The sequence below is a fragment of the Abramis brama genome (genome assembly GCF_963993115.1).
Source record: "Abramis brama genome assembly, chromosome: 22".
Classification (NCBI taxonomy): Eukaryota; Metazoa; Chordata; class Actinopteri; order Cypriniformes; family Leuciscidae; genus Abramis; species Abramis brama.
In genome coordinates this window covers 11,058,674-11,085,840 of record NC_139984.1, presented here as the reverse complement: position 1 = coordinate 11,085,840, position 27,167 = coordinate 11,058,674, and the positions used below count along the sequence as shown (strand labels likewise).

At 38.6% G+C, this 27,167-nt stretch overlaps 2 protein-coding genes across 3 annotated transcripts in view; one reads left to right on the top strand and one right to left on the bottom strand.

The window, feature by feature from the left end:
- Positions 1–15,849, bottom strand: part of nkain4 (sodium/potassium transporting ATPase interacting 4) — a 64,538-nt gene extending 48,689 nt beyond the window's left edge. The window contains exon 1 of one of the 2 annotated variants that reach the window (XM_084099886.1): positions 15,283–15,849. In XM_084099886.1, the coding sequence (XP_083956012.1) occupies positions 15,283–15,336 (54 nt within the window). In that variant the 5' untranslated portion in view covers positions 15,337–15,849. The remainder of the gene's footprint in view (positions 1–15,282) is intronic. The other variant, XM_084099887.1, reaches the window with a different exon arrangement.
- Positions 15,850–21,660: 5,811 nt separating this feature from the next.
- Positions 21,661–27,167, top strand: part of LOC311072852 (uncharacterized protein) — a 59,786-nt gene continuing 54,279 nt past the window's right edge. The window contains exon 1 of the mRNA XM_084098155.1: positions 21,661–21,932. The gene's annotated coding sequence lies outside the window, so the exon portion shown is untranslated. The remainder of the gene's footprint in view (positions 21,933–27,167) is intronic.

Here is a 27,167-nt window from a genome sequence, read left to right as displayed (position 1 = left end):
ACTGATTTTTAAATCTTTATAGACATAATTATCATTATAGTTATGTTCCTTGGTTTTTAAGTGACATTTACAGACAAAATGAAATGGAAACAGTGACTGATCTTTTCTTTGGTATTATGACGTACCTTCAAGCGAAACAGATTTTCAAAAAAGATTTAGGGCGGAGACTTTGTTCTTTGCATTGGTTGTTGATTGGATGGAGGCAGATCTGAATGCGAGACTGCAATCTTTTTATAAGTGAGGGGAGGGGTTTAAGCAGATTCAATGATTGGAGAAGTCCAGTGTACATCACCAGAGCTAAAGTCTGTTGTCTTCACTGAAAAATCGAGTTTTGATTTTAGATCTAAAAAAACAAAAATACATGGAGGAATCATTCACAAGAGGGTCTTTCGCACTGGAATAAAGTTTCCATAGTTCCTATATAACGATTGGTGAAAGTACCTGCTTTCTGGCGTGTTCGCAGTGCAGGAATTTTTGCTATAGTTTTGGGGGAACTAAATTAGCTCCTACTTCCGAGCAGGGTTTAACCCAGCACAATATTAACTACAAGTGACGTAAGCGTACGTTGATTGACTGAACGCATGCTATTTTTTAAAAATTCGTCACAATTCGTCACTTCAGATGCTGGTGTCAATGCAAACCAGGAAAATGGCGCTTGGGAAAAATGTTGTTCTCAGGAGACCGCCCTGGTGGCTAGTTCCTAAATAATGGTGGCTGAGTTCCTGTAACTGAGTTCCTGTAATACCTGGTGCTAAAGCCCCATATAAGATCAATAACATGCATATAGAAAATAGGTTGAATTTTTATTTCACGCCAAATTTATACAATACACACATTTGTACAGAAATCTTCACACACATTTGTACAGAAAACAGCTAAAAAAAACTAAACAATGGAAAATGTGTGTAGACTCTGAGCAGAATTTCTGCCTGTTCAAAAGTATTATGCAAAAACTAGCTATTTGCACAGACATAACCACATAAAACACAACAGTTCTGCTCATGTAGATCTACTTTTTTGCTTCTATGTGCCTCAGGCAAAACTGAGTATCTTTCTCAAATATTAATTCAATAACACTTCTTTTCTCTTTCACTCTCCCCATCCAATCTCATGCAAGGTATGCTGGGAACTAGAAATCCCTTTCCCAGTTTCAGCTATTTTATGTTAACAAAAAATATATATTGTAGGCAAGCAACCCCAACACAAACTGATTAACTAAGGTTCTAGTTCCCAAACTCAAGTGGATCACACACAAAGAAATTAACTTCTAGAATAAGCTTATTTTAATGAATAAATGTAGCATTTTATCATTTTATGATCTTTTTTCAGCAGTATAACAAAACACAGATTACATTTTAAGCTGATTTGAATATTTATTCTTATTCAGCATCACCACTTCACTTAACTCCTCCGTATTTTGCATATTACAAGCACATCCCTCATGATAGCTTGATTTCTGATGCATAATTTTGGGAGGTTACCATGGGAGCCTCTCCACTAAACAGCTAATAGAAGACACTGAAGAGAGAGCCCTCTGGTCTCAGTGTTCAGATTTATAATTGGTTTCTTCAACAGTGAAGGTGAGACGAGGAGGAGCGGAAAGTCAGCACACTCCGCCCTCTGTCCCTCTCTAAGCACTGATAAATCACACTCTCCAATCAATAATTCACACATGTTCAAGGAGGAGGAGGAGGTCAAAGAGACAATTAGAGACAGACTCAGATAAAGAGAAGAGCATGCTGGGAGAGAACGGAGATTGAGGAGTCTCCTTTACATTTATAAAAAAATATTCATTTAGAGCTCTAGCATAATTCTCTATCTACAGCCCTTCTGAAGTACTTTCTACCAGCGACCCATTTAAAAAACCCAATGACATTATAGAGACAGAGCGCAACACGTCATAATCTGAAGACCACACACACCGGGGGGGAAAACAATCCGACCGTCTCCATTGACTTTGCATTGCGAGAGGCTGCCTCCTTGTCATTTATGACTTATAACAAAAGACAGAAAAATGCCTTTAGCCACTGTCTATATCCTTCATTGGAAACTGAAAATAACTCCTGCTAAACATTTACTACTCTTTGAATTCTTGCACCCAGGAACAATACAGGTCAACATCAATATGACAAAGTTTGCTAAGAAGTATTTCCTACTAAAGCAAGGCAGTATTTGACTCTGGTCAAGCATATCCAATAGGAGCTGACTAGTGGATTGCAATGTACCCAGTGCATAATGGGTGTTGAAGTTTTCCAACCTATTTGGCAAAAGACTGACACACAGCCCTTTTTCTCAGGCAGCACGACTTCAAATTTTCCGCCTATCTTCCTCATAAGCAGCCATTTTGAAATTCAAATTTTGCCAGCGAAATACCCCTTTAACTAGAGTAGTTCATATGAACAACACTTCTACAGCATTTCCCATACACAAAAGAAATATATTTGAAATATATTTTTAGAATATATGCAAATATTCGAAATTGGCCCAATAAATATATTTTAGTTAAATATGTGAATATATTTATATGTCAATATATTTACTAACACTATATATGTTAATATATGTTTTAACTTTTGCAAATTGTTATACTTGCATCATAAATATTGTGCATATTTTCAATATTTAAATGACTTCAGGAAAGATGTCAATAAAACACAACAATAAATCTAATAATTGCACTTAGTGTAAGGTACGTGCTAGCCTGACAACGCCTGATTTCATTTAGCTTCTGTACTCAGTCTGAGACAGCGTAATAGCTTTCCGTTTTCCTCCGGCCTGAAAACAGCCGGCCAATCAACGAACAGAGGGCGGGCTGAGAGCCGTGACGACATAGACGCTGATTGTACTGTGGATGCGTAGATTTACTTCACATAATCTGCAAAAGTCGTTCACAGCCATGTTCACTCCGGTATTTCGCTCGATGGTTTTGTTTTCGCATCATACATGTGTTTACAGTGGAAGTTAGATGCGGCTGAGCATGCGCAGTTTGGTATTACCAGGCTAGGTACGTGCCACTTAATTTGGCCTAATATGGCCTAGGAAAGCAACTATCTGTCATTTTACATTGCAGTCATTTAAATGTAAGTACAGTATTTATTATAGCTGTGTGTCATAATACAGTAGTGAAATATGGTAGCCTACTGTTGTGTATAGGGGAAAAGGTACAGGAATTACTATGATCAAAATACATTTTCGACCCTTCTTTAGCAAGCTAAACATTTTATGACCATATATTTTGTCATATATTTTACATTACATGTTATAAATGTAAATATATTTCACACTTAACATCATATATTTTTGTTATATTTCAAAATATATTTCAAAATGATAAATATAAGTGAACAACAATGCAAATATATTTCAATGTATTTGGAATATATGCCACATATATTTTTGACACTTTAAAATATATTTCAATATATATTTTTTCTGTATGGGTTAGTAATCTCAGTGTTAATCTCAACATAATAGTAAAACATTTATAAGGTCAAATGTTGCTTCTGTTAACATTAGTTAATGACTGTGAACTAACATTAACATTAACAAAGGTTATTAAATGCTGTAAAAAAAATATTGCTTATTGTTAGTTCATGTTAGTTAACTAATTTTAACAAATCATATGAGACCTTGTGGTAAAGTGTTACCAAGTGAACATAAAAACTAAAAGATGTGAAAATTGTCTCTTTAAGAAAACATCCTAACAATCATTGATTCTAACTGACAGATTACAGTTAATTCCCAAAGAGTTTGCCGTTAGCATGTTGCTAAGCTAACTACTTGATATTCTAATATAGGCACACAAGTAGGCTATTATGTTTTTAAATAATTGAACTCGCCCACTGTGAGCTAATTTTTCCCCCATCACCTTCTCTTCTATAGAGTATCATATGATCAGTCACCTTTCCCCTCAGAAATATTGATCAGCACACGGGTGAATGACTGGCCTGCTGTTGCACTCAATACAGGGGCTTACATTTTTCAGAGAGTGATCAATATTAGTACTCAAGGCATCAATCGACCCTATTTAGAAACATCTTGTTGTGGACTCAGCAAACAGGTGGTCCAAATCAGTAGTCATGGCTGGGTAATGATTCAAAAAGACAAAATGCAACATTTAGCTAAGCCAGCTAGCTTAGCCACAATGCATTATTGACAATGTGGACAAAATGCATCTGATTCATCTATTCAGACAGACAGATGCACAGTGCTGCTGATATCAGCGAGATAACGCATGTGAATGACTTTCTGTTTGTATTTCATTTCACTTACATTTTATTCTAGGTGTGAACAGGCCATAAGATTTTCTCGCGCTTCCACTTTAGCCCGTTCTTGTTCTGAAGATGCTGTTTGTTGGAGTTACAATCAATGTCACTGTTCTCCGAGACGACACTCCTGTTTGTCAACTGGCCAATCTTCACAGTCAGAGACCTGACACAATCAGTTTTCCACAGTCTGATGGGAAATCAGGATTGAGAAAGAGAGAGAAACAGAGCGCTGTTCTCAAGCTTAAACATTTCCTCTATAACTCAACACTGATGGTCACAATGGGAGATCAGGATGTCAGTAAATGTAGATGGAAGTCAGAGGTTGAAGAGATCAGTCGGTTGTTTGCTTGCTGGTGGGGTGTTGATAAAGCAATGATTCATATGCATTGACAGTGTTGACGGCATGCTTGGGTAAGCACAGAAATGGAAATTCATTCATATCCATTTTAGAATCATTTGGTGTCCTGAGAATTTCTGGGATATGAGTAAAACATCATATCAGGCGCCTCATTTGCATTTGCTCTTCATTTACATGCATTCATTTTGACAGAGATTTTTATCAAAAGTGACTTTCTAGATGCATTTAATGTATTTCAGGGCCTGAATTTCGGTGCAGGATTGCACCGATTTACTCATAATTTGACTCATTCCTGCAGGTTTGCACCAAAATTCATTCACTATAGCATGTAGGTTGAATGAGTAAATTAATCTACACAGATTATCAAATCAAATCAGTAAATTTGGAAACTTATAAATAATTTTATATAATAAAATAATTCGTAATTTCACGAATAGCATGAGTGATTAAGGGATTCAGAATGTCTTCAATACAAGCGGGCTGCACGCTGTAATACAAGACTTTCGCTCGTGTTTCGGGACAGTTGACACAACTGTTGTGTTGCATTGACACTAAAGTTGATCCATGCCCAAAGCGCACACATAAAGCAGCCTCTCAAACAGCTCATTACTCGCGAGTACCAAATTAAGCCCTTTTTCAAGGCTTATTGTGCTTAAACAGTCAAATACACACAAAATTATGCCAAAATGCCAATTTTGTTGAGAAAGAGACTGACACACAATGCGTAACAGTACATTGGATCCATAGATCCATATTGCGCAACAAAATTACCCTATTGTAAACCAACACCGTGTCTGCAACGCTTTACGATGTCTCAAAAAAATAGAGATGATGGTTTTGATGCCTGTATGATGTTTCCTCGAGGCACTAGCATGACAGAGTGAAAAAAAGTAGTCTGACATGATTCTTGTCCCCACACAAGAATATAAGAGTCAAAAATCATTTTAATTTGACAAATTGTGTAGACACATTTTCCGAAATGTGGAGAAAAGTAGTCTTCAACTTTTATTGAATTCAGAAAAATTTGGATTAAAAATTACTGGGTTTTTTAAAGATGTGTGTGTGATAAGTATATTACACCTGTTTGAGTATCAAATAGTTAGCATATCAACATGCTAAGATCAAACTTGATTGGAACCAGTTGTTTCCAATGCAGTGTTCCAAGTTCAGTCTCTTACAAAGTTACACAGTAAGAATGATGCCTTAAATTATACTTTAGTTTTGACACGAACATACAACGGCCGTCAGCTACCAATGCAAGCAGCTCACTGAGTTGTTGAACAGAGCTAGATTCGTGAAGAAATATTTTTCATCTCAATTGTTGTGTGGTTGTAATAAATGTCTGAGGCACTATAGCGATATTGTTTTGGTCTAGAGCTGCTGCAGTTTTTCTCTCTGCTGGATCCCTCACCGGGCATGTTATCCATCAACCCGTATCAGGCATTCCCGAGTTACACAGAAGCATTAGAAGCGTGTGTGTGTGTGTCTTTTTCTGCCGTCTCATTCTGATTCAGTCCACAAATTACACTTAATAACAGCCTGAGTGCATTAATGAAAGTTGGTAATTCAGAGTACATAGATGTGAGTGAGTGAGAGAGAAAAGAGAGGGTGGCACTCTTTGTTTTATAAATATTCATCTGCTTGTCTGGCTGGGAGATGCACATTGGGTGTTGGGCTGAATCATATGCAAATCAGCTGATAAACAGAGCCGCACATCTCTGCGCTCATTTGTCTGGGAGATAGAGGCTGCCGTCGGGTCTCGTAAAACCGCCGGGCGTTTCTAACTCCCCTAGCTGTTGTGAAATAGCCAACAGGGGCAAATTAACCTTTACAGGAGGGCAAAAGGTTCCATCAACATAACCAGTGAACCCCTGTAGCCCTGTAATGACACCTCCTGAGCAAATTAAACCACAAATTACCCCGTCCTCACATTTTTACTGCCCTCCCGCGAGAGTCTTTGACTTTGTGAAGTCAGCTGGTCCACGTTTCTGCGGCTTCTCGTTTCCAAAGGGAACGCTGTTTGTTTAGATCATTTGCCTCTCAGTGGGGGGTTAAAAGTAAAAACACATGACATGTCAACTTTACGTCTAATAGACGGACCAAGAGGAAAGAGGGGGCCTGGTGGGCATGCTGACAGGACCTTTATTACACATGTGTGTACATTACAGGAACGTTTCAATACGGGTTCAATACAAGTTAAGCTCATCACAGAATCGGTGACACACTGTCAATTACCACAGAATTACTGCAGTCAATTACTACTAGAACTGAATGGTGTTCGGTTCCATTAACGATTCGTGCACATGCATTTTTCAACTGATATGGACGAAACGCCATACCTGATATGGTCGAAACAACATACTTTGAAAGAGTTTCCTGCAATACTTTCAATAGAGAGCCGTCGCCGGCTTTCTGGCCGAATGAGCATGATGAAGAAATGGCAAATTATTTGAGATTTCAGGATTCCCCCACTGAATTAGAACAGGACGTTGTCTCGGATGCATGAAATTAGCTGCCCGGAGGTGTTGCAAATATGGCTGGCGAGGAACATTTATCTGAAAATGAAGGCAGCTGACTTGTTACTTTAATCAAGCAATGACTTTATAGGCAACGTTTGCGCGCGAAGGTACCTCACGAAACTGATTTCAGACAGACTTCTGAGGCAGTGTAACGGTTTAATGATCTACAGCAAAATAGAGCAAGCTTTGGTGATAACCAAGCAAATATTTAATTTCTTAATTTCTTGCAAAAAATGACATCAGAAGTGGAAAACGTTTACACACAAACTGACCACCAACCGCAACTTTGAGACGCGATCTTTATTTATCTAGCTGAACTGTCACAGAATGGAAAGCACAGGATTGTGGGATATCAAAGGCAGCGAAGGATCCAGCCTTCACAAATCGATCAGATGAAGGTATCTCAGGAGAAAGGAAGTGAAACTAACATTGCATTCGGACGTGCTTTGATCCCTTCCTACCTTGGAATGCGTCCTCAGAAAGCAGCATTTATAAATCTTTGGACGCAGCCTTTGATCAGTGTAGGAGATCACTGATTGGATGTTCAGCTTAGTGAACCATTGCACAAGAAGTAAAACGCCAAAAAAAAGAAGTAAAAGTTAAAAAGCAAACAACAAAGTTGAATGGAAAAATTGTAAGCAACAGCTGCTCTTCTAGTTTCCCTTTTTAAATTATGAATACAGGCTACCACCCCCTGCTGGCTTGGAGAATTATTCCTCTCACGTTCGCACAGAACAGATGTTATCTGGCCGTTGGCTGTATAGTCTTTGCGGTGTGTTGAGGTGCAACTTTTCAGCCTTGACACAGATGACATGAGGCAACACCCCAGTTGGCTTTCATCGCTGCCAGTTCTTTATGAGATGGTTCATTTTAGTGAATCAAAAAACATACAGCTTACAGCTAACTGAGAGATCCTACCATCTCTAATCGTTTGCAGGAATTGCAGGACCATTCATTATTGAACATTTCATCATTTAACAATGGAACTGCTTTCCTTTTTCCAAATATGAATTACTTAATAGTGATTTATATCCATAGCCACAAGACTTCTTCTTTGTGCTGATCTGTGCAAAGTTATATTATATTTTTCAACTTTTTTGCATGATGGTTGCAAGTATATCAGAAAGGGACTCAACTAAAAAGAATCACGATGAAAATGCATACAGTAACCAGATGTTGTCTGCCATTACTAAGGATGATTTAGAAGATTATTTAGCAACAAAAAAGTACATATATTTGGTTTAAAAACTCACTGCAAAGCCTTGCCACATAGACCTCAATTATACATTCATTCATTTAATTTTCGGAGAAATGAAGATTATAATGCTATCAATGCAGAACATTCCTTGAATCTGAATGTAAGGATCTATTCAACATCAAGGCCTCGAATTGACGTGTGCGATCCTCCTGACCTCATTACTGTATCTCTCCACTTGCCTTTCTGCTCTGCCATAAAGAGGTCAAAGCCACTGCCATACATTACCCACAGTCCATCAGTCACTTTCTCTTTTCACCATTAAGTGTGTCTTTTCCTCTCTAGTCACCAGTGTGTACAACACGGCAAGTACAACTCTCTTTCTTTGACTGATTAGCCCTCCTTTTCTGGCTCGCTTCAAAGCGTCTCTCGATTTCTGCCCTAGTTTGTTTAGTCTCTTAAGGAAACACTGTAGAGGAAATGTATTGGACAAGGCAGTGTTTTGTGTATGTGCGTGCACTTTTAGACATAATCTCCACCTCTGACATACTTAAAGGATTAATTCACAAAAAAATGAAATTTACTCACACTCATGTCATTCCAAAAAGTCCAAAGAGTCCAAAAAGCACCATAAAAGTAGTATTCCATGCGACAAATAAGCCCTGCTTCAAAATTTCTTCCTTTGTGTTCCACAGAAGAAAAGTCATACTGGTTTGGAACAAGAGTTTCATTCTTTGGTGAAATTTTCCTTTAGGTCAAAGATAAAAATTCAAGCTGCTTGTTAACAAAAGAAAGAATTTTTAATCAAGAAAGCCTCATTATTAAGCTTTGGCTGGATACAGACTAAATTCCTCCCTGGTTAACCACAAGTCCACGCACAGCCCAACCATGCGAGAAATGTAATGAGAGATGGTTCACGGAGAACAACATCTCAGAATTACAATGAACTCGATAACTGTCCAATTCACTCCAAACATAGTGATTACTAAGTCAGGTCCAAGTGGAGAATGCCTGTAAGAAAAAAGCAACAACCAGGGAGTCTTTAAAACAGATGCTGACAGTTTCATGTGCCTTTAAACAAACTCCCCATCTATTACTGCAAGAACAGAGATATGGAGGAGGAACCAAACCAGATGTTCCTCAAGAGCAACAAAGGGTAAAAATGTCTGAGGAAGAGGATGTGGAATTGAGCAATGAAGAGCCATTCAAGGTCCTTAGCTAAACTTGTACATGCCAATCAAATGGCTTTGCTATGTGGTTGCTAATGTTTTCTGGGTAGTTTGCTTATTGGACTCACTCCAAAGTCTATATGATATTCTGGTTAAGGATGCAGTGATATTGAAAGACGTAAACAGAACAGAAACAGAGGTAGCGACAGATCTTTTCTTCCGTATTGCGACGTGCATCCGAGTCGCAACCGTTCACAACTGTTTTGAGTTGTGAACATTGCACTCAAAAATGAATACCAGATTCAAGTCAATTGTGGAGGGATAGTCCGGCTTACGTCACCAGAGAGAAGTCTGTCGTTTCACCAGAAGATCGAGTTGATGTTTTACTTAACATTACGAGGTCAAAAAATAAATAAATTAAAGAGGCTATACATGGATGAATCAGTCACAAATCTAAAAATTAGCATAAATTAATAGTAGCAATTCTGAACGTTACTGATTAATTCAAAAAGCTCTAATATCGTCCGACAACCGATACAGTACGGATTGTGTATCGCTAATTCTGGTCTCCAGATATGGATCATATCTTTCCTTCAGTATACATCTGTATTATAGTCTGGCCAGGAAAAATTCATCCGATCACTTGAAAGTAATTCCACAAATTGTGAGAAACAAGTTATGAACCAAAGTTTATTACTTAGCGTTAGGAATTTTTTCATATCTCCTGATTTCACTTTAAAGTAAAAGTATAAATCCTTAAGTATAAACGCAACAGTAATAGACTGAAATTACAATCAACTTAAATCATTTCAACTTAAATTACATTAAACTGACTTTAAAAAGTCGAATTTTGTATAACTTAGGGTTAGGGTTAGGGTAAGAAGTAGGGTTAGGGTATAAAAAGTTAAAAATTGCTTAACTTATTTTGATGAGTTAAAGCAATGTAAAAACATATGTTGTCATAACTTATTGATCATATAAAAAGAAAAGCGTCAATCCACCAATCATCCAGTAAATGACTAATATTCGCAGTTAGTCTAACAGAGTTTCGTGATATCGTTCCACTGAGAACAGTACGAGTGGGAACAGCAGTAACTGCCGACTCGTTCGGCAAACTCTGTGACATCAAGATAATAAGATCTCATAGGAAGACAGAGAGCAGGACTACATCAAAGCTCAGGAATGTTTTCCCCCCGAGGTGCCTAAAATGAAAAGAAGACGGACCCTGTCAAGCTCAGAAGGTCTGACAGTGTGACGTGTGGACCGAGGTGTATTACACATCTGTCTTTAGGGGGGCAGGTGTCCACGGCTTTTTAATGCTCCTGTCAGAGAGGATTGTGGGAAGAATGCACAGCACCTCTGAGCATTACACAAGCAGTGCCATGTAGAAAACAAGAAGTGTCTACTTCACAGTGTCAACAGCAGTTACATTTGAATAACGTGCAATCAGTCCCCTGCAGCTGTTTACCGGTGTAGGCGTACAACGCCTGTTTACATTGTCGTGGGATCAGTTCAGTTGTTGAGACGGGGATTGCGGATGGGGGAGGTCGAGTGAAACAATGCAAAAAGCAGCCGCAATACTTTCCGTATGGAAATTAGGACACCAGCCACTCACAGCAGAATGATGATGGCTGACTTTGAAGTCAATATAACATTTCACTGACATACAACTTCTACGAACACTTAAGCTAGGATAGAGTATCCGATGAACCAGAGCGAGCTGCAATAAAGATTAAGCGACAATTACAGTGTAATAGCTTCTTGAGGAGAGACGAACATCTCTCTCTTTGACAGGAACATGGGTAGATCTAACTAATGACTAACCACTGAAAGCTCCTGCCAACTCTATCTAGAGTGTAAACAGATCAATTTAGTGCCGAGGTGCTTGCCGTAGAGTCCTTGCAATGAACTTTCACATACTAAACTATTGTTCAAAAGCATGTAAACATAATACCCTCTGTGTCAACACAGTCGGATATTTATAGACACTTCATCCTGACCTGAAGGTCCTCTTTCCATTTTTCACTTGTTATGAGTTCAACAAGCCTGCAAAAGCTCTGTAAGTTTGTAGGTATTTTTTTGTATACTAATTCTCTTAAACTGTAGTGACAAATCTTTTCTTCAACATTACATTTAAAGGGATACTTCACCGATTAGCATTAAGGTTTGTATCATTAGAAACCCGGTAGTATTTTCGAATTGCCGTGCTTCCCTCCCTCATGTCCCCCTGAGACGAGAGATTTCTGCATTGTGTGTCGGGAAAAAAAACTCAGATGACGCAAAAATCGTAATTTCGCATCATCGGAGGTTTTTTTGTCCAGAGGCTCGAGACTACAGCCAGTAGTAGGAGCTCGTTCCGCATGTTTTCAACCCACCTATAGGGGGCTCTTACGATAAAACGGCGTCTTATCAGTTTTGAGTCATCTAGTGGCCTAGTTGTATCTTTTCTTCCAATACTGCCCTCTGTAACCGGTAGGCGTGGCTTGGCCTCGTAGGGCAGCGAAGCAAGTGCATTCTGGGAGTTGTTGTCTTTCATCCACATGAGTCAAGTCTAGCAGAAGGCACCAACTTCTGAAATTACATAAATGACCTAATTTAAATACACATTCATCTTTCCAGCGGTGAATTATCCCTTTAAGTAGAGGTCGACCGATTCATCGGTTTTGCCGATTAATCGGCACCGATAGTTGATTGGTGGAACTATCGTTATCAGCAAAAATACATAGCCTACCGATAGTTTTTCCTGGTTGCGTCCGTTGCTGGAGTGGCTGGAATCGCGCGCTGTCATTCATTACAGTAGGAGAGAGCTGAGAAGGGTCTAGACTAGAGCAAGAGCGGCCTCTAGAGATGTAATAAAAACTATCGCTGATGCCTCGTGTTGTTTATTTCGACACGTGATGCTACGTGCTGCACTGAGAGCACACGCTGCGTGGAGAGCGCTGACATCAGATGGGCGTTTAAAGCACCGACAGCTAAAAGGTAGCCTATGTATACAGTACATTTTGTCATATCATTATAAAGTGATTAATTAGTTGACTAAATGCTGCATTAGTAGAGAAAGAACAGCACAACTGTATGTTTGTTTGCCTTCAAGGCTGAGAGGACGCTAACATTAGTAGTACCTCAAGCGGTTAAAACACTGACAAAAATAAACGTAAGTCCGACCCGAATGTTTAATGTCACAATTGTTACCTCTATTTGCATTAGTTTATATCCAGCTAGTCACTTTTATGCATTTAATATGCAGAGAAGTTGCATATTTAAAGCTAGAGACGTAAGATAGCAAACTGATATGTTCATACAGCCGACAGAAACATATAAACAAATCAGAAAAGCATTCGATTTCGGTTATTTTTTCATCATCACTTTAATACATGTTTTGTTATTTTGATTAGATAATCATCAAGTGTTTATAAAATAGAAGCAAAAGTGTGAGACTATACATTTAATATTTATGTCATTTCAATGCTCTGGCGTTGAAGATATTTAAGCATGACTGTTTGGATTTATATGAAATGATAACACTTACAATAAAATTCCATATGTAACATTAACTAAGGTTAATAACTTCTGTATAAGGATTGTTCATTATTTGTTAATTAACATGTACTAATACATTTTTAAATTAAGGTTTTTATTTGCTAACCATAGATTAATGCACTATCAAACTAACATGAATGATCAAGGTGCAATTGTATTGCTCAAATATTATACTGATCAATTTTTTTTTTACTTTTTTATTCATTAAGTTGGCTTGAAAAAGAACAGTTTAACAGTTACATTTTGAATGTAACTGTTTTTATTTGCTATTTAGAGTATTACTTTTTGTTTAAGTTTGAATTAATGTCTTTTATTGACTTCAATACTTATTCATATTATATTTATTTAATTTAGCATGTTTTCATGGTTCAATAGGCCTACAGTTTTATTATTTTTATAATAAAGTTCAGCACTGTTTTACTTGGAGTGTTATGTTTGTTTTTATCCTGTATCAATTTTAAAAACTATCGGTTGATTAATCGGTTATCGGCAAGTATGGCCCAACCTAGCTATCGTTATCGGTAAAATCCACTATCGGTCGACCTCTACCTTTAAGTAAAACAGATTATCGACAGAACGTAGGGCAGGACTTGGTTTCATGCATCAGTTGTTGATTGGATGGAGGCAGATCTGAACGCAAGCTTATCATTTGTGGAGGGGCGGGGTCTAAGCAGACTAAATGATTGGAGAAGTCCTGCATACATCACCAGAAAAACGTCTGTCCTTTAACTGGAATTTATGATATTGATTACAAGTTCTGAGGTAGGGCTGTGCGATTGATCGTAATTGATTTTTCGATTTTGGCTTCCAAAGATTATGAAAACTAGACAATGGACGTAAAACGGGTATTGTGCCACTTCCCCATTCCGTCCAGCGCACCTTCCTTTCCTTCATAGCAGTGACCTTTCGTTCCTACCAAACTTAACATCCAAATCAGCCGAATAAGTGAGTGTTGTAAAATGCAGTCTACTGTTGCTAAACTGCGGTACGTGCCTGATATTAAACAGTGTCATCAAAAGCGCATTAATCCGCGAAAGAGATACTGTTCCCTAGGCGGCTCTTCGAGATGGAGCCGAACCATAGACTGTAAAAACATAAAAGGTGAACGTGCTTAAGCAAAGTATATACTGTGGGCTTCAGATATGGTCAAAAGCCTACACACAAACATGTCGAAATGCCGTTTTGGTAAGTAACCTCATGAACACAGTCGGTTAAGTGAGAAATAAAACATGCGTGTAACAGTTTATTGGATCCGTGCAGCTCTTAAAGTGACATCAGCCTAATAAACCTGCTGCAGTCATTACTGTTACTCAAACAATAAAAGACCAAGATAAAATCACTCACTGCTCTTGAATGAATAAACTGTAGTTTTAATAATGATTAGTCTATATTTAATGTATACATGTATACAAATATAGAAAAACAAAATGGCTTCTGCATTTAATTCATGTGTGATATAAAAAAAATATGGTTATACGGTAATATGGTAACACTGATTTTAATAGTGGTGACAATTCAACAGATGTAGTTGAAAATCAGGTTGATTACCAGTCTGAATACTAGATGTTTCTGTAATAATAATCATAACATTACATTATAAAATATTCAAAAATCTATAGGCCTAAATATAATTGTATGGTTTGCTATAACATGTAATATTATTTCACATATATATAAAATATTTATTACTGTACTTCCGACATGTATGTTTTGCATCTGACAGCGTTGATGCATTGAATGATCAGCATTGAAACACACATTTTGCCAGAAAAAGAAACCCTGTTTTAACAGATTTATCCAAAACAATTCATTGGTACATGAACTTTTGCAGTGTTATAATCCTGTGTTATCTCAGTACTCATAAATTTGTATGACACAGTATGAGAAAAGTTAAATTGGGATGACTGAAGCTGCATTCGTGCAAGGGCAGAAGCACTCAACTGGTCATAAAAGTGCCTTTTACAACTCTGGGCTATTTTATGAAGGGTCCAACTACTTAAACACATGTTCAAGCTTAACTCAGATCAAGACAAGAGTTCAAGGCAAGCACACACAATGTTTAAATAATGTACTCAATGTGTGTCCAGTGCAACAGCAGCATTACAACAACAACAAAGCAAAAGGCAGGCGTGTGTTATAAACTAAACAGCTCACACTGGCTACATGGTGAACACATAATTATCGGTGTGAAATGCACTATTTTTTCCCCTTTTTTTTCAGAAAACAAACTTACCAACTGAAACGTGCAGAGAAATATCAGGGTGCACCGTCCGCTGCAGCAGCCCATTGTGTAGTTAAAGCGAGATAATGGGATCCTGAATATAGCAATGAGTCTATGAGCAGAAAGTCCTAAACAAACACAGAGAAGCGCGTCAGTCTCTGTCCGACACAAAGCGGCTCCGTTCCCATTGTTTCCTGCGGCGCTCAGTGAAACGCGCGTGGAGGTGTGAAAGCGCGTCGCGTCGCGGGAGGAGTGTGTGAGACTCGGGTGTGAGTGAGTGAAGTGCGAAGAAAGAGGAGGAAAAAGAAGAAGAAGAAGAACAAGGGGTAGACGGGGGTAAGAGGGGCGGGGGAGCAGGCAGAGGGGGTGTATGTAAATCACAATGGCTTGTTTTCTCTCCCTCACACACACACACACACACACACACACACACACACAGGCTGTGTGTGAATAAACCACAGCCTGTGAGTGTTGTAGTTTCGAAACCTAAAAATGTATAGGAACCATAGGAAAACCTTAAACCAAACAAGAGCTGGTTGTCCCAGCTGATATCCCTGCCTGATCAGCTCAAAAGTGCCCAAAACCCCTCTGAAACCAACGTACCAGGTTGAGAGACAATCTAAGACCAGCAAACAAGCTTAACCCTTAATAACCATATCTAGAGACCACGTCCTTGCTAAAAAAGAAAGAAAGAATAAAGAAAGAAAGCACAAACCAGCCACAGATGGTCCTAGTTTTAGCTGGTTTAGCTCCTCATTTAGGGGTCACACCCTAGCTACTCCTCCAAGACAAAAGTAGGCCTATTTTTGCTCAATAATATATTTTTTATTTAAAATTTCAGTTTAAAGGGAATTTGCCCAAGAAGAAACAAACTTATAAATCATACAGAATTAGTTTTTTTTTTTTTTTTTGAAAATGCAGAAAGTTTTGTGTGATGTGGTTTAGGTGTAGAGTTAGTGTGAGGGTATATAATATACAGTTTATACAGTATAAAAACCATTATGTCTATGTAAAGTCCTCATAAAGCATGAAAACAACGCACGCGTGTGTGTTCATGTAGCAAGTGCCACAAAAGTCACAGTGTCATGCCATTCCCATGAAGACCAAAAAAACTAAAAACAGAAAAAAATCACAACTTTTTCAGACAAAAGTGAGGAAGAGCACCAGAGATTATCCAACTGGTCCCCGTTGAAACCAGTGAAGACCAGCAAACCAGTTTAGACATGTATGTTTTTCAGCATTGATAACACAATAATTGTTATGTTTTGCAATTCAGAAAATATAACAAACAAGCAATCCAACATTAGCCTCATTTAGCACTTTTTTTTATACAAAATATTTTTATATTAATATTCTGAGATACATATATATTTTGTGTGATCATCTTTTATCATTATTTATTTGTCTATTTCATTATTTGACAGTGATGACGAACCTTATGTGTTTCTTGAAAACGTGCCATAATTCTTTTTCTTTCTTTCTTTTTCTTCTTTTTTTTGTAACGTGTGTGGAGGTAAAAAAAAAAAAAAAAAAAAAGAGCACTGGCTGAGATACACATGTCAGATCTGTACTGTCACAAACTTTAGACAGAAAATGTATTGTGTATCTGCAGTTGTCTCAGTTTAAAGTCTGCACTCTATGATTTTTAGATGGAAGGAACTAATGTTCGCCTCTTTGAAGTCTATTACCAAATCCAAGGCGCCATCTGCCGGTTGTTTATCAAAACTGCACCCTATTATAGTTTTTTTTTTAAATGTAAATTGTTGGTGTTATGTATCCCTTAATTGTTCACATTAAAATATTTTCCCCCTACATTTAAATCTACTGTATGAAAATGAGCCAGACAGCAAATAAATGAGGAAATGCAGTCAGTGCTGAGCGTAAAGCAGGATTTATTCTTTGCTGCTTTGACTGGTGTTGTAGATATGCACTTAAAGGGCAATGCATTGACAATTTTTTTTAGAGACATTAAGTTTTTATCAAAACATAACTACCCAGTCTGTTCAGAGAGACACTTCATTTTGCTGTATTGATAAGTCCATCTGCCTAATTCCCCTTTCATACCCCCCATTTCCCCTGCTCTACATATTCAGATCCATATTTATTGACATATTAAACAAAGTACTTTGCCAAACCACTGTAAATATCACACACATGCATATATTGAAGGTATTAATGATGCAGTTAGTGTTATTAATATCACTTGTTCTGTGCGAACCCTTGTTTCAGCTGTGGCTCGGTCTGTGCTGATCCATTATAGAGAAGCCTTTAAAAGCGTCTGCTTCCTCTCTGAGCGTGAAGCAGAGTGATGAATCTTTTACAGGTTCAGCCTGTATTGCCATGGAACACGTCACTTCTCGTTACATCACTGTAGCCTCTGCTTCCTCTCTTAAAAGCTTCCCTCCTCCCTGCCACACACACACACACACGCTCACACTCACACTCACGCACACACTCACGCACACACACACACACACACACACACACTCACACTCACACACACACACACACACACACACACACACACACAGAGAGAGACACGTACACACACACACACTCACTCACGTGCACACACACACACACACAGACACACTCACACTCACGCACACACTCACACACACACACACACACACACACACACACACACACACATGCACAGACACACTCACACACACACACACACACACTCACTCAAACACGCTGCTATAAATAGTTTTGTGATATTTTTGGATGAGAGAACAGCAGAGACTGTTCTTTGAAGAATATTTAATTATTTAATTTACAAAGATTATTCGATAATATTAACAATTTCATGAGACATTTGTGCACTTTATCTCATTTTTATTTATTTCATTTTTTATTTGTTCACTTGTTTAGTTTGAAGAACATTGTTATTTTGTAAATATTTAATTATAATGTACACAAATTATTTAATATTAACAATGACGTGCGGAATTTGATGTTTTTTTATTTGTTTGTTTATTTATTTGTTTGTTTATTATTTTTATTTATTTCCATTTTATTTGTTTATTTTTGTTTTGCTTTATATTGTTTAAAGAACATTATTGTTTTGTAAACATTTACATTTAATGTACAAATATTATTTAATGATGTTAACAATGACGTGCAAATTTCGCTTTAGTTTGTTTTTTGTTTTGTTTGAAGAACAATGTTATTTAGTAAATATTTAATTTTAATGTACAAAGATTCTTTAATAATATTATTAATGATTTTCACAATTTGATGAGGGATTTGTGCACTTTATTTATTTATTTTTGTTTGAAGATTTTTTTATAAATATTTAATTTGAATGTATAAAGATTATTTAATATTAACAATGACTTGAAAAATTAGACATTTGTGCACCTGGGATCCTTAGTTGTTTTTTCTTTGTTATAATTTTGATTTATTTAAATTTTGTTTGTTCCTTTCCAATTTTTTTTCCGTTTCGTTTCGTGTTTTTTTCTCTCTTTTTTTTTCATTTCGTCTATAGATTTTTATTTGTTCATTTCCATTTTTGTTTCGTTTGGGTTCTGATATGACTTGTTTTACTTTTAAACACCTCAACATTGTCTCTACACAGCCTCTTGCTTGCTTGCTTTGCTGGTCAATGTGGGCAAAACCTGACCCACACAAACACCAGCAATTGAAAGAAGGTCAAACTGGGTTATACCTCAGAGTCTGATCTGATCTGAATCTGAATCATCACCTCTCTCCAGTTAAAGTGTGTTGATGTGTGCTCCTCTAAAAGGAGGGTCGGGGCGTCGTATTGTGCACTTTTCAAACAGCAAGACCTAATGCAGACCGACAGGCCAGTTAGCAGACGAGACCTGCGCTATGAGCCAGACATGAATAAAGCCCACAATGAGACTCCAACAAAGACAGAGGAGAATAAAACCCACCCACACACACACACACACACACACACACATACACACAAGCACAAGAGCACTCAGAGAAAGTGAGCTCTCATTGATTATTTTGGCGAAGAAGACCCACAGCTGTGATACAGTAAGTGTTGCCTATACACAGTATATAGGCTAGCTTTAAACACAGTCATGTCTATTTTAGTGGATGTTGCCCACATATATATATATACATTTTCTGTGCATTATTTAAATAGGCCGACATCACCATAGCAATAGTTAGAAGCTGCTTCAGAAAACAAGCACATTGCTCATTAGTCTTATCCGGTACTTACTTTACTGAGTATTCTGTAATTAGTTTGAAACATTTATGTCAAGTGTGACAGCTATTATTTGATTAAAACTATTGAGTTCTACAGTGCACATTACAAAAAAGGGGTAGACAGTCTAATGGAGGCAGGACAATACAAAAGGCCTACTTTCATTGTATTAATCCCAGAGGTGCAATTTAGCGCAGGCAAACAGAACACTGAAGCAGACACTGAGACATAGAAGTGAAGACCTAAAAAGCATTTGGTAAATTAAAAGAGTAATACATCTTATAAAACATGCAGTGTAATGTACACTGAGGTATTAATATGCAATATTCAATGCAATCTTGATCCCACACTTCAGAATCTCACCAGAAGTAGGTCATCAAGTTACTTTTTGCCTGGTACTTTTATGAGTAACATACTTCTTTTGACACACACCGTTTTTAGGGAAGTATGTCATTTTGGATGCAGTCTAAACAATTAATGAGCGAGTCATTGAATGATTCGTTCAACCACTTTGTTCAAAACACAGAATTACTAATGAACAAAATACTGCTACTGTGTGGTGCAAATGTTCTGGTGTGTCTTTGTTTGGAAATATTTTCTTTGATAAAAACAGACAAAGCAGCTAGTGATATTTTATAAGTATTCAGTCTACTTTTAATTACAGGAGACCAGATGGCTTGCCTTTTTACACGTTTGACATATACAGTATAGGCTCTATATGGGGTAAGATGTCACTGTCACAGTGGGAACCATTGAAGCACCAAAAAAAGGCATGATGCAACAAAAATCTGTAACACACAAGTGTAAGAGTAACGTACAAAAAGTCAAACTTGTTTTAAAACTAAATTGTTTTAAACAACAGAACAGATATTGTAAATAATGAATTTTATATTAGGCATATTACAAACTGAAATAGGCTATGTGTGTCAGCAACCTGACATTTATTAAACAAAGTTCAGCCTCCTTCATTAGTTGGATTTTGCCACAAAAAAAATAATAAAAAAAAATTATATATATATATATATATATATATATATATATACAACAGCTATTAGAAAAATATCATAGCCTACTGTAATTTTAGTTTGGAGGTTAAAGTTATTGTTCGGCCATGGAATAAACAAAAAAAAAAGATAAGTGTGACTCTATTTTCTTCAGAATTGTGAGAGAAAAAAAAGAGTCAGAATTGTGAGATAAAGTCGCAAACGCAAGAAAAAAAGTCAGAATTGTGAGATATAAAGTGACAATTGCTTTTTTTATTCATATTCCGGCAAAAACAAGCTTCCATAGAAACCAACATACAAAACCACTGCAAGAGAAATGCCAATTCTGTAACTAGACTTAACGCCAAACCTTGAAGGGATGGTTGATTATAATTTCAGCATAAACAACATATGCAAAGTTACAACGCTCAAAGTTTAAAGCAAAGGGAGATATTTTCTTTTAAAGAAATTCCTTTTTAAGGACTACAACAAACGGCTGGTAAGGACTACACGACATTCCTCCCGGGTTAGTGACATCACCAACCCTAAAATTTACATAACACGGAACACGATTTATAGATTATCAAGACAGAATATGCTAATCAATGACTAGACACAACTTACACATAAGCTACATAAATTCACCAACAAACCATTCAGAAATGTTGTCTACATGTTGTCACTTCTTCTTGAGTCTCTCCATCTTTCTGACTTTGTTTGAACATAAAAGGCTAAAAGTTTTAGAAATTTTCAGTGCATGTCCATGTGAGGTAAAAGGACAAGAGCTCTTGAAGCTCCGCCCCCTGTGCCAGGAGCAGCAGCTCATTTGCATTTAAAGGAACAGACACAAAACGGTGCGTTTTTGCTCACCCTCAAAAAGTGACAACTTTAACATGCTATATAAAAATATCTGTGGGGTAAAAAGGGCATTTTATCACCCCTTTAAAGCTCTTGAGAGCCACTGAATAAAGCCACTCCGCTCTCCCATATATGTAAAAGCAGTATATATAAATCTTAAATCTAAATGGTAGGCTACTTCAAATGTTAAGGAAACCTGTTCAAATGGAGGAGGAGTTTTTTTCTCTCTCGCTAAATCTCTCAGAACTGGGCCGTTTCATTTTCCATTGGGCGGCCCAACACGATGAATAGCACGATTTCTCCATTGGGTGGCGCTGATCGGGCTCGCGCAGATGGAGGGATGAGTCTCATCACATGGTCCATCCATATGCCCGGAGAAAGTGAGCGATCATCGCAGTCTCTGCGCTCTCTAAACTCAATCAGAGAGTAGGCGGCAGTGTACCGCAGATGAACTGAGAGCAGAAGAGCAGCCATGATAGTGAGCCTGAGCCTGCAGCTGTGTGCGCTGGAGGAGAGCTGAGGAGTAGAAGTCTCTTCTCTTCTCCTCTCTATATTCTTCTCTTCTCTTCTCGCTGAGGATGGCAGGGATGCTGCGCGCCGCATCACTCTCTCTGGCTCTGTGAAACAAACGCACGGTAAGCGCGCTTCATCTTCCCTCACTGACCCTGTCATTTCACGTCGAACTTTGAGGGGGGTTCGTCCGTCGTTTGGACGCGTTTTAAGTGTTTGGCTTGGGGGGTTGTTGAGCAGAAGTTTACATGACTCTTATTATGTTTGTCACTTTATATAACTAACGTTCTGTATAGCCTAGTTTGGTTTCAGTCACTAGACATTTCTCAGACTGTAGCAGCCTCGGTCAGTCTGAAACGCGGTTAAGGCTGTGCTGAGGTCTTTTTCAGGAGACTCGAGATCATTGAATGTAATTTCTCAGCTCATATCGATGTATTTTCTTGAGAGTGGGGTGGTGAAGGGGAAGATACTGAGGTAAAGATGGTTTAAAGTGTGTCCTCTTGAATGAATGTTCAGGGTGAAATTCTGCTCTTCTTTTGCTAATAAAAACTACCAAAAAGTAGGCTACCATGGTAAAACCTATTTTGTGTGGATACCATGGTTCTATCAAGGTTTTTTGGTGGGACTACCATATGGACTACCATAATTTATTGGATATGCCCCATTGATTTTTTGGGTGTACCATTTGTTTTCTGCGAATGTGTACCATGGTTCTTCCATGTTTTTTGGATTTTTTGGGGTATTTCCATGGTTTTATGTATATTTACCATGGTAATGCCATACCATCCCTTTCAAAAAAGTACTTTGACGGCATGGTACAGCGATGGTAATACTATGGTGCTTTGAAATATATTTGATATAATATTATATGGTACTCCATTATAATACCAAACATGTCCAAAATACCATGGTAGTACCATAGTACATATTCAAAAACCCTGTTGGTACCATTCTGTTTTTTGTATTTTCGGATAAATATGATACTGAATATGGTCATCTTCTAGTAGAATGGTAAATACAGTATCTATATTAATATCTGATGGCAATACACTGTCAAATGTTGTGGTTTGATGTAGTTAGTATTATTACAGTGTGTTTAGTTAATTTTTTTGCACCTGTGATGAAGCAGCTTTTTTCAGGTCTTCATTCTGAGAGCGGAATTAATGGTGTGTGATCCCTTAGTGTTCAGTTATTCCAGACCCAGCGGGACAGACTTTATTTAAGCAAGAAAGTGACTTAACACCAAGAGCTTATGCCCCCCCCCCCAGCGCACACTGACCGAGAAACTGCAAGAGTCTGTCCAATACAGTGAATATGGATGAATGAAATCCTCTTACTCTGCAGCTCAAACTCACTGTGTGTGAGTGTATGAGATATGCTCTCTACTGAGGGTTTACTGACTGATCAACTGTCTTTTGCACCTTATAATGAAAATTAAAGCAGCAAAATTTCGAGTCATCAGCAGAAAAAATATATTTGTGTTTGATAAAGAAGTTATATTGTTGTTATTGGTTGAAAGTTTGTCTAAAGGTTTAATCAACCGTTCACATTCACAGTTTGGGTAGTTCATTAAGTCTTTCAATTGAAAATTGTGTTATTATGTACTGACCCTCATGTCGCTCAAAACAAATATTTATTATCAAAATGTCAAACCTGGTGGCTTTCAAGTTCACCTGCAATTTTGCTTTAAAGAAATAATAATTTATCATGAAATATCAATTAATATAATTAAATATTAATATATTTAACATGATTAAATATTAATAATATTTATTACTATTATTATTGATATTTCATAAGAAATGTTTTTTTATTTAATAAAGCAAAATTGCAGTTGAACAGATTATTGATTAATATGAATTAATATTTCATTCTGATTATTTATTATTATTAAATCAGGTCTGGATTTTAACCCAGGCTACCTTGCTCTCCGATCAAAAACTAGACAAACATGTAAAAAAAAAAAAGAAAGGAAGCTGTATGTTATAAACACTTTTTTTCTTTGTTTTTGCCTTGCATAGGGCATGTGAACCAGCACATTCTCCAAATATATATATATATATATATATATATATATATATATATATATATATATATATATATATATGTGTGTGTGTGTCACAACACTGTATGAACGAGGACACAGAGATAATGGTAACAGAGGTTTATTTATACACTGTATGCAACTCCAGATCGCAAGGAAGCATAAGAGGTCAAACTCAGGGAATATAACGTTGAACTTAGAGTCTCTTGAATGCATGAAACAGATATAGTCACTCTGGACACAGGGCTGGAATTCGTGAAGCTTCGCTAGCTGAATCAACAGGACTGGTCTTGGTCTTGGGGTTCCAGGGCAATCACCGCTCACAGATGCTGCTTGAGAATACACACAGAGATACTGAAAGTCTTGAACTGGAGAATACTTGCGGGATATCAAAGTCGGTTTGGAATCAGACTGGAATGGATCAGCGCCGGGGAGTCACAGACGTCTAAAGACGACACCGGACAGTGAGCTGTGAGATGACTGGGGTTTATATCCAGAGTCAGCATAGTCTGTGAAGTGATGAGGTGCAGGTGCTGTGAATCAGAATTCAGGTGATTGTGATCGGGACCAGGTGTGCTGAGTTGATGCTGGCTGAGGTGTATTGAGTGATTCCGTGACAGTACCCCCTCCTCCACGGCCAGCTCCTGAGGGCCGTACACCCCGACGACGAGGGCGACCCCTAGGACGGGGGGGCTGGACGATCCGGGTGTTCACGGTGAAAGTCTTGGAGCGTGGGGTCTAAGATGTCGTCACGGTGTACCCAACAGCGCTCCTCCGGTCCGAACCCCTCCCAGTCCACGAGATACTGCAGTTGGCCCCCCCCGTCATCGGGAGTCCAGAATGGTGTGGACCTGATACACGGCTTCGTCTGTGGGGTCCACAGGAGGAGGGGGCACTTCACCAGCATCAGCTTCTGTGGAAGGGGAAGAAAGAGGTGCAGTGTAAGGTTTTAACAGTGACACATGGAAGGTGGGTGCAATCCTGTAATGACGGGGTAGTGCGAGCCGATACGTGACTTCATTGACCTGCCTCAGTACCGCAAATGGACCTATAAACCTGGGACTCAGCTTACGGGATGGCAGCCGGAGGCGAATATACCTGGTGGAGAGCCACACCAGCTGGCCAGGAGTATAGTGGGGTGTGGCTCTTCGACGTGTGTCGGCCTGCTGTTGGAACCTCCGGACTGCCCCCTGTAGATGGACATGGGCTGAGTCCCAGACCCTCTCACTCTCAGTGAACCAGTGTTGGACCGCTGGAACGTCCGATGGTTCTCCTGTCCAAGGAAACAGAGGTGGTTGGTATCCTAGAACGCACTGGAACAGCGTCAGACCTGTGGATGTTTGACGTAGAGAGTTCTGGGCATACTCTGCCCTGGTTCCAGCGGTCCTGTGCTTCGTGGCAGTAGGTCCTCAGGTACCTCCCGATCTCCTGGATCTTACGTTCCGCTTGACCGTTAGATTGTGGATGGTACCCCGACGTCAAGCTGACCGATACCCCCAGAAGTTTGAAGAATGATTTCCAGACTCTTGATATAAACTGTGGTCCCCGATCCGATACTATATCCTCTGGTATCCCGAAATGGCGGAAGATCTCGGTAAATAACATTTCTGCTGTCTTGAAGGCTGTGGGAAGCCCGGAGAGGGATATCAGTTTACAGGACTTGGAAAATCTGTCCACGACTACTAGAATGCAGGTCTTGGAGTCGGATGATGGCAGATCGGTGACGAAATCCACGGCAAGATGGGACCAGGGTCTGTTCGGAAGGGGTAGGGGCATGAGCTTCCCTTCTGGGAGACGTCGGGGTACCTTGGCCATAGCACAAGCGGTGCATCCCTGCACGTATCGGGAGGTATCCTGAGCCATGCTGGGCCACCAGTAGCGTTGTTGAAGGAGTGAGAGGGTTTGTTGGCTGCCTGGGTGTCCAGATCCCGGAGAGGTGTGTACAGAGTCCATGAGGGGAAGACGGAGATTGGTGGGTACGAAAATCTTCCCCTCAGGAACCCCCGGCGGAGCAGGTTTGGCAAGGGTGGCGTCGGCTATGAGTTCGATGTTCCACTGGATGGGGCTGACAATCATAGTTGGAGGGAGTAGGCCTGTCACGATTATGAAATTTGGCTGACGATTAATTGTCTAAAAAATAATTGCGGTTATGCCGATTAATTGTCAGTTTTAGGGCTTTGACGATTAATTGTCTGTGTTAGGGCTTTGGCGATTATGCCGATTAATTGTCTGTTTTAGGGCTTTGTGCTTCATTCATTAAATAATTGTGATGAATTTAATCCTTTGTAAGTTATTTTGCAGTGTAAGATTACAGTTAACACCTTTAAATATTAAATAAATATATTCAATATGACAATTTGTTTATTAAACTTAGTAAGTGTATAAATCAGCAGCAAAAAGTAATTTTTGAAAACATCTGCACAGTAATTTAATAAAATCTAAACATGTTAATAAAAACAAATGTGCACAAACCATGATAATATGATACGCTTCAAAACAGAGCGGAACAAAGCGCGCATGCGCATCGCGGGTGCAGAATGATGTGCTTAATGCAACATGGAGTCACAGTGCGCAGCGCTGCACAAGTGCGCATTTGAAAGTTCACGGCACAAAGCGAAGAAATGTCGAGGGCACAAATCCTAGTTTATATCAGTCCAACAGTTTATTGATCATTTGTTTCTTCACAGTTTTAAACTCCAGTTATTGTGCGTCTGATGCCAATTCATAGTCCTTGTGCTGTGTAGGCACACGGTAGCGAGCGAGTCATTTAGAAACAGCAAAAAACTCCAGCAAAATAAAGTCATTTTATGCAAATCCACAGCCCTTTATCTACAGATCAAGCATTATAACGTCAATGTCACATTGGAGAAAGTTTTACCGTGTATCCTGTCGTAACCGGACGACGCACGCTGTTTGAATGCCGAACGGAATGATTGACAGCTGCAGAGTTTGAATGCTGAATGGAATGATTGACAGCTGCAGACGAGTTTGTGAACTTTAATTTAACAATGTAAATATACTACTGTCCCTCACGTTAAGCTATGGAATGGCTTCAGATGACTTTGAATATATTGCTGGAAAACGTAATTAGTGCTTGTCTATTTATTTTGGTCCATGACTCCCCCCTGTGCCGTAGGCCTATAAAAGAGCGCAATAATCGCGGTTGTCTGAAACAATCGCGGTTAGATCAAATAATCGCGATCAGACGGTTATTTAATTATCGCGACAGGCCTAGGAGGGAGGATAGTTTCGTTGATCTCAGTGGAGGTCTCAGATTGATAGAGACGTGACAGAGCGTCTGCTTTGAGATTCTTGG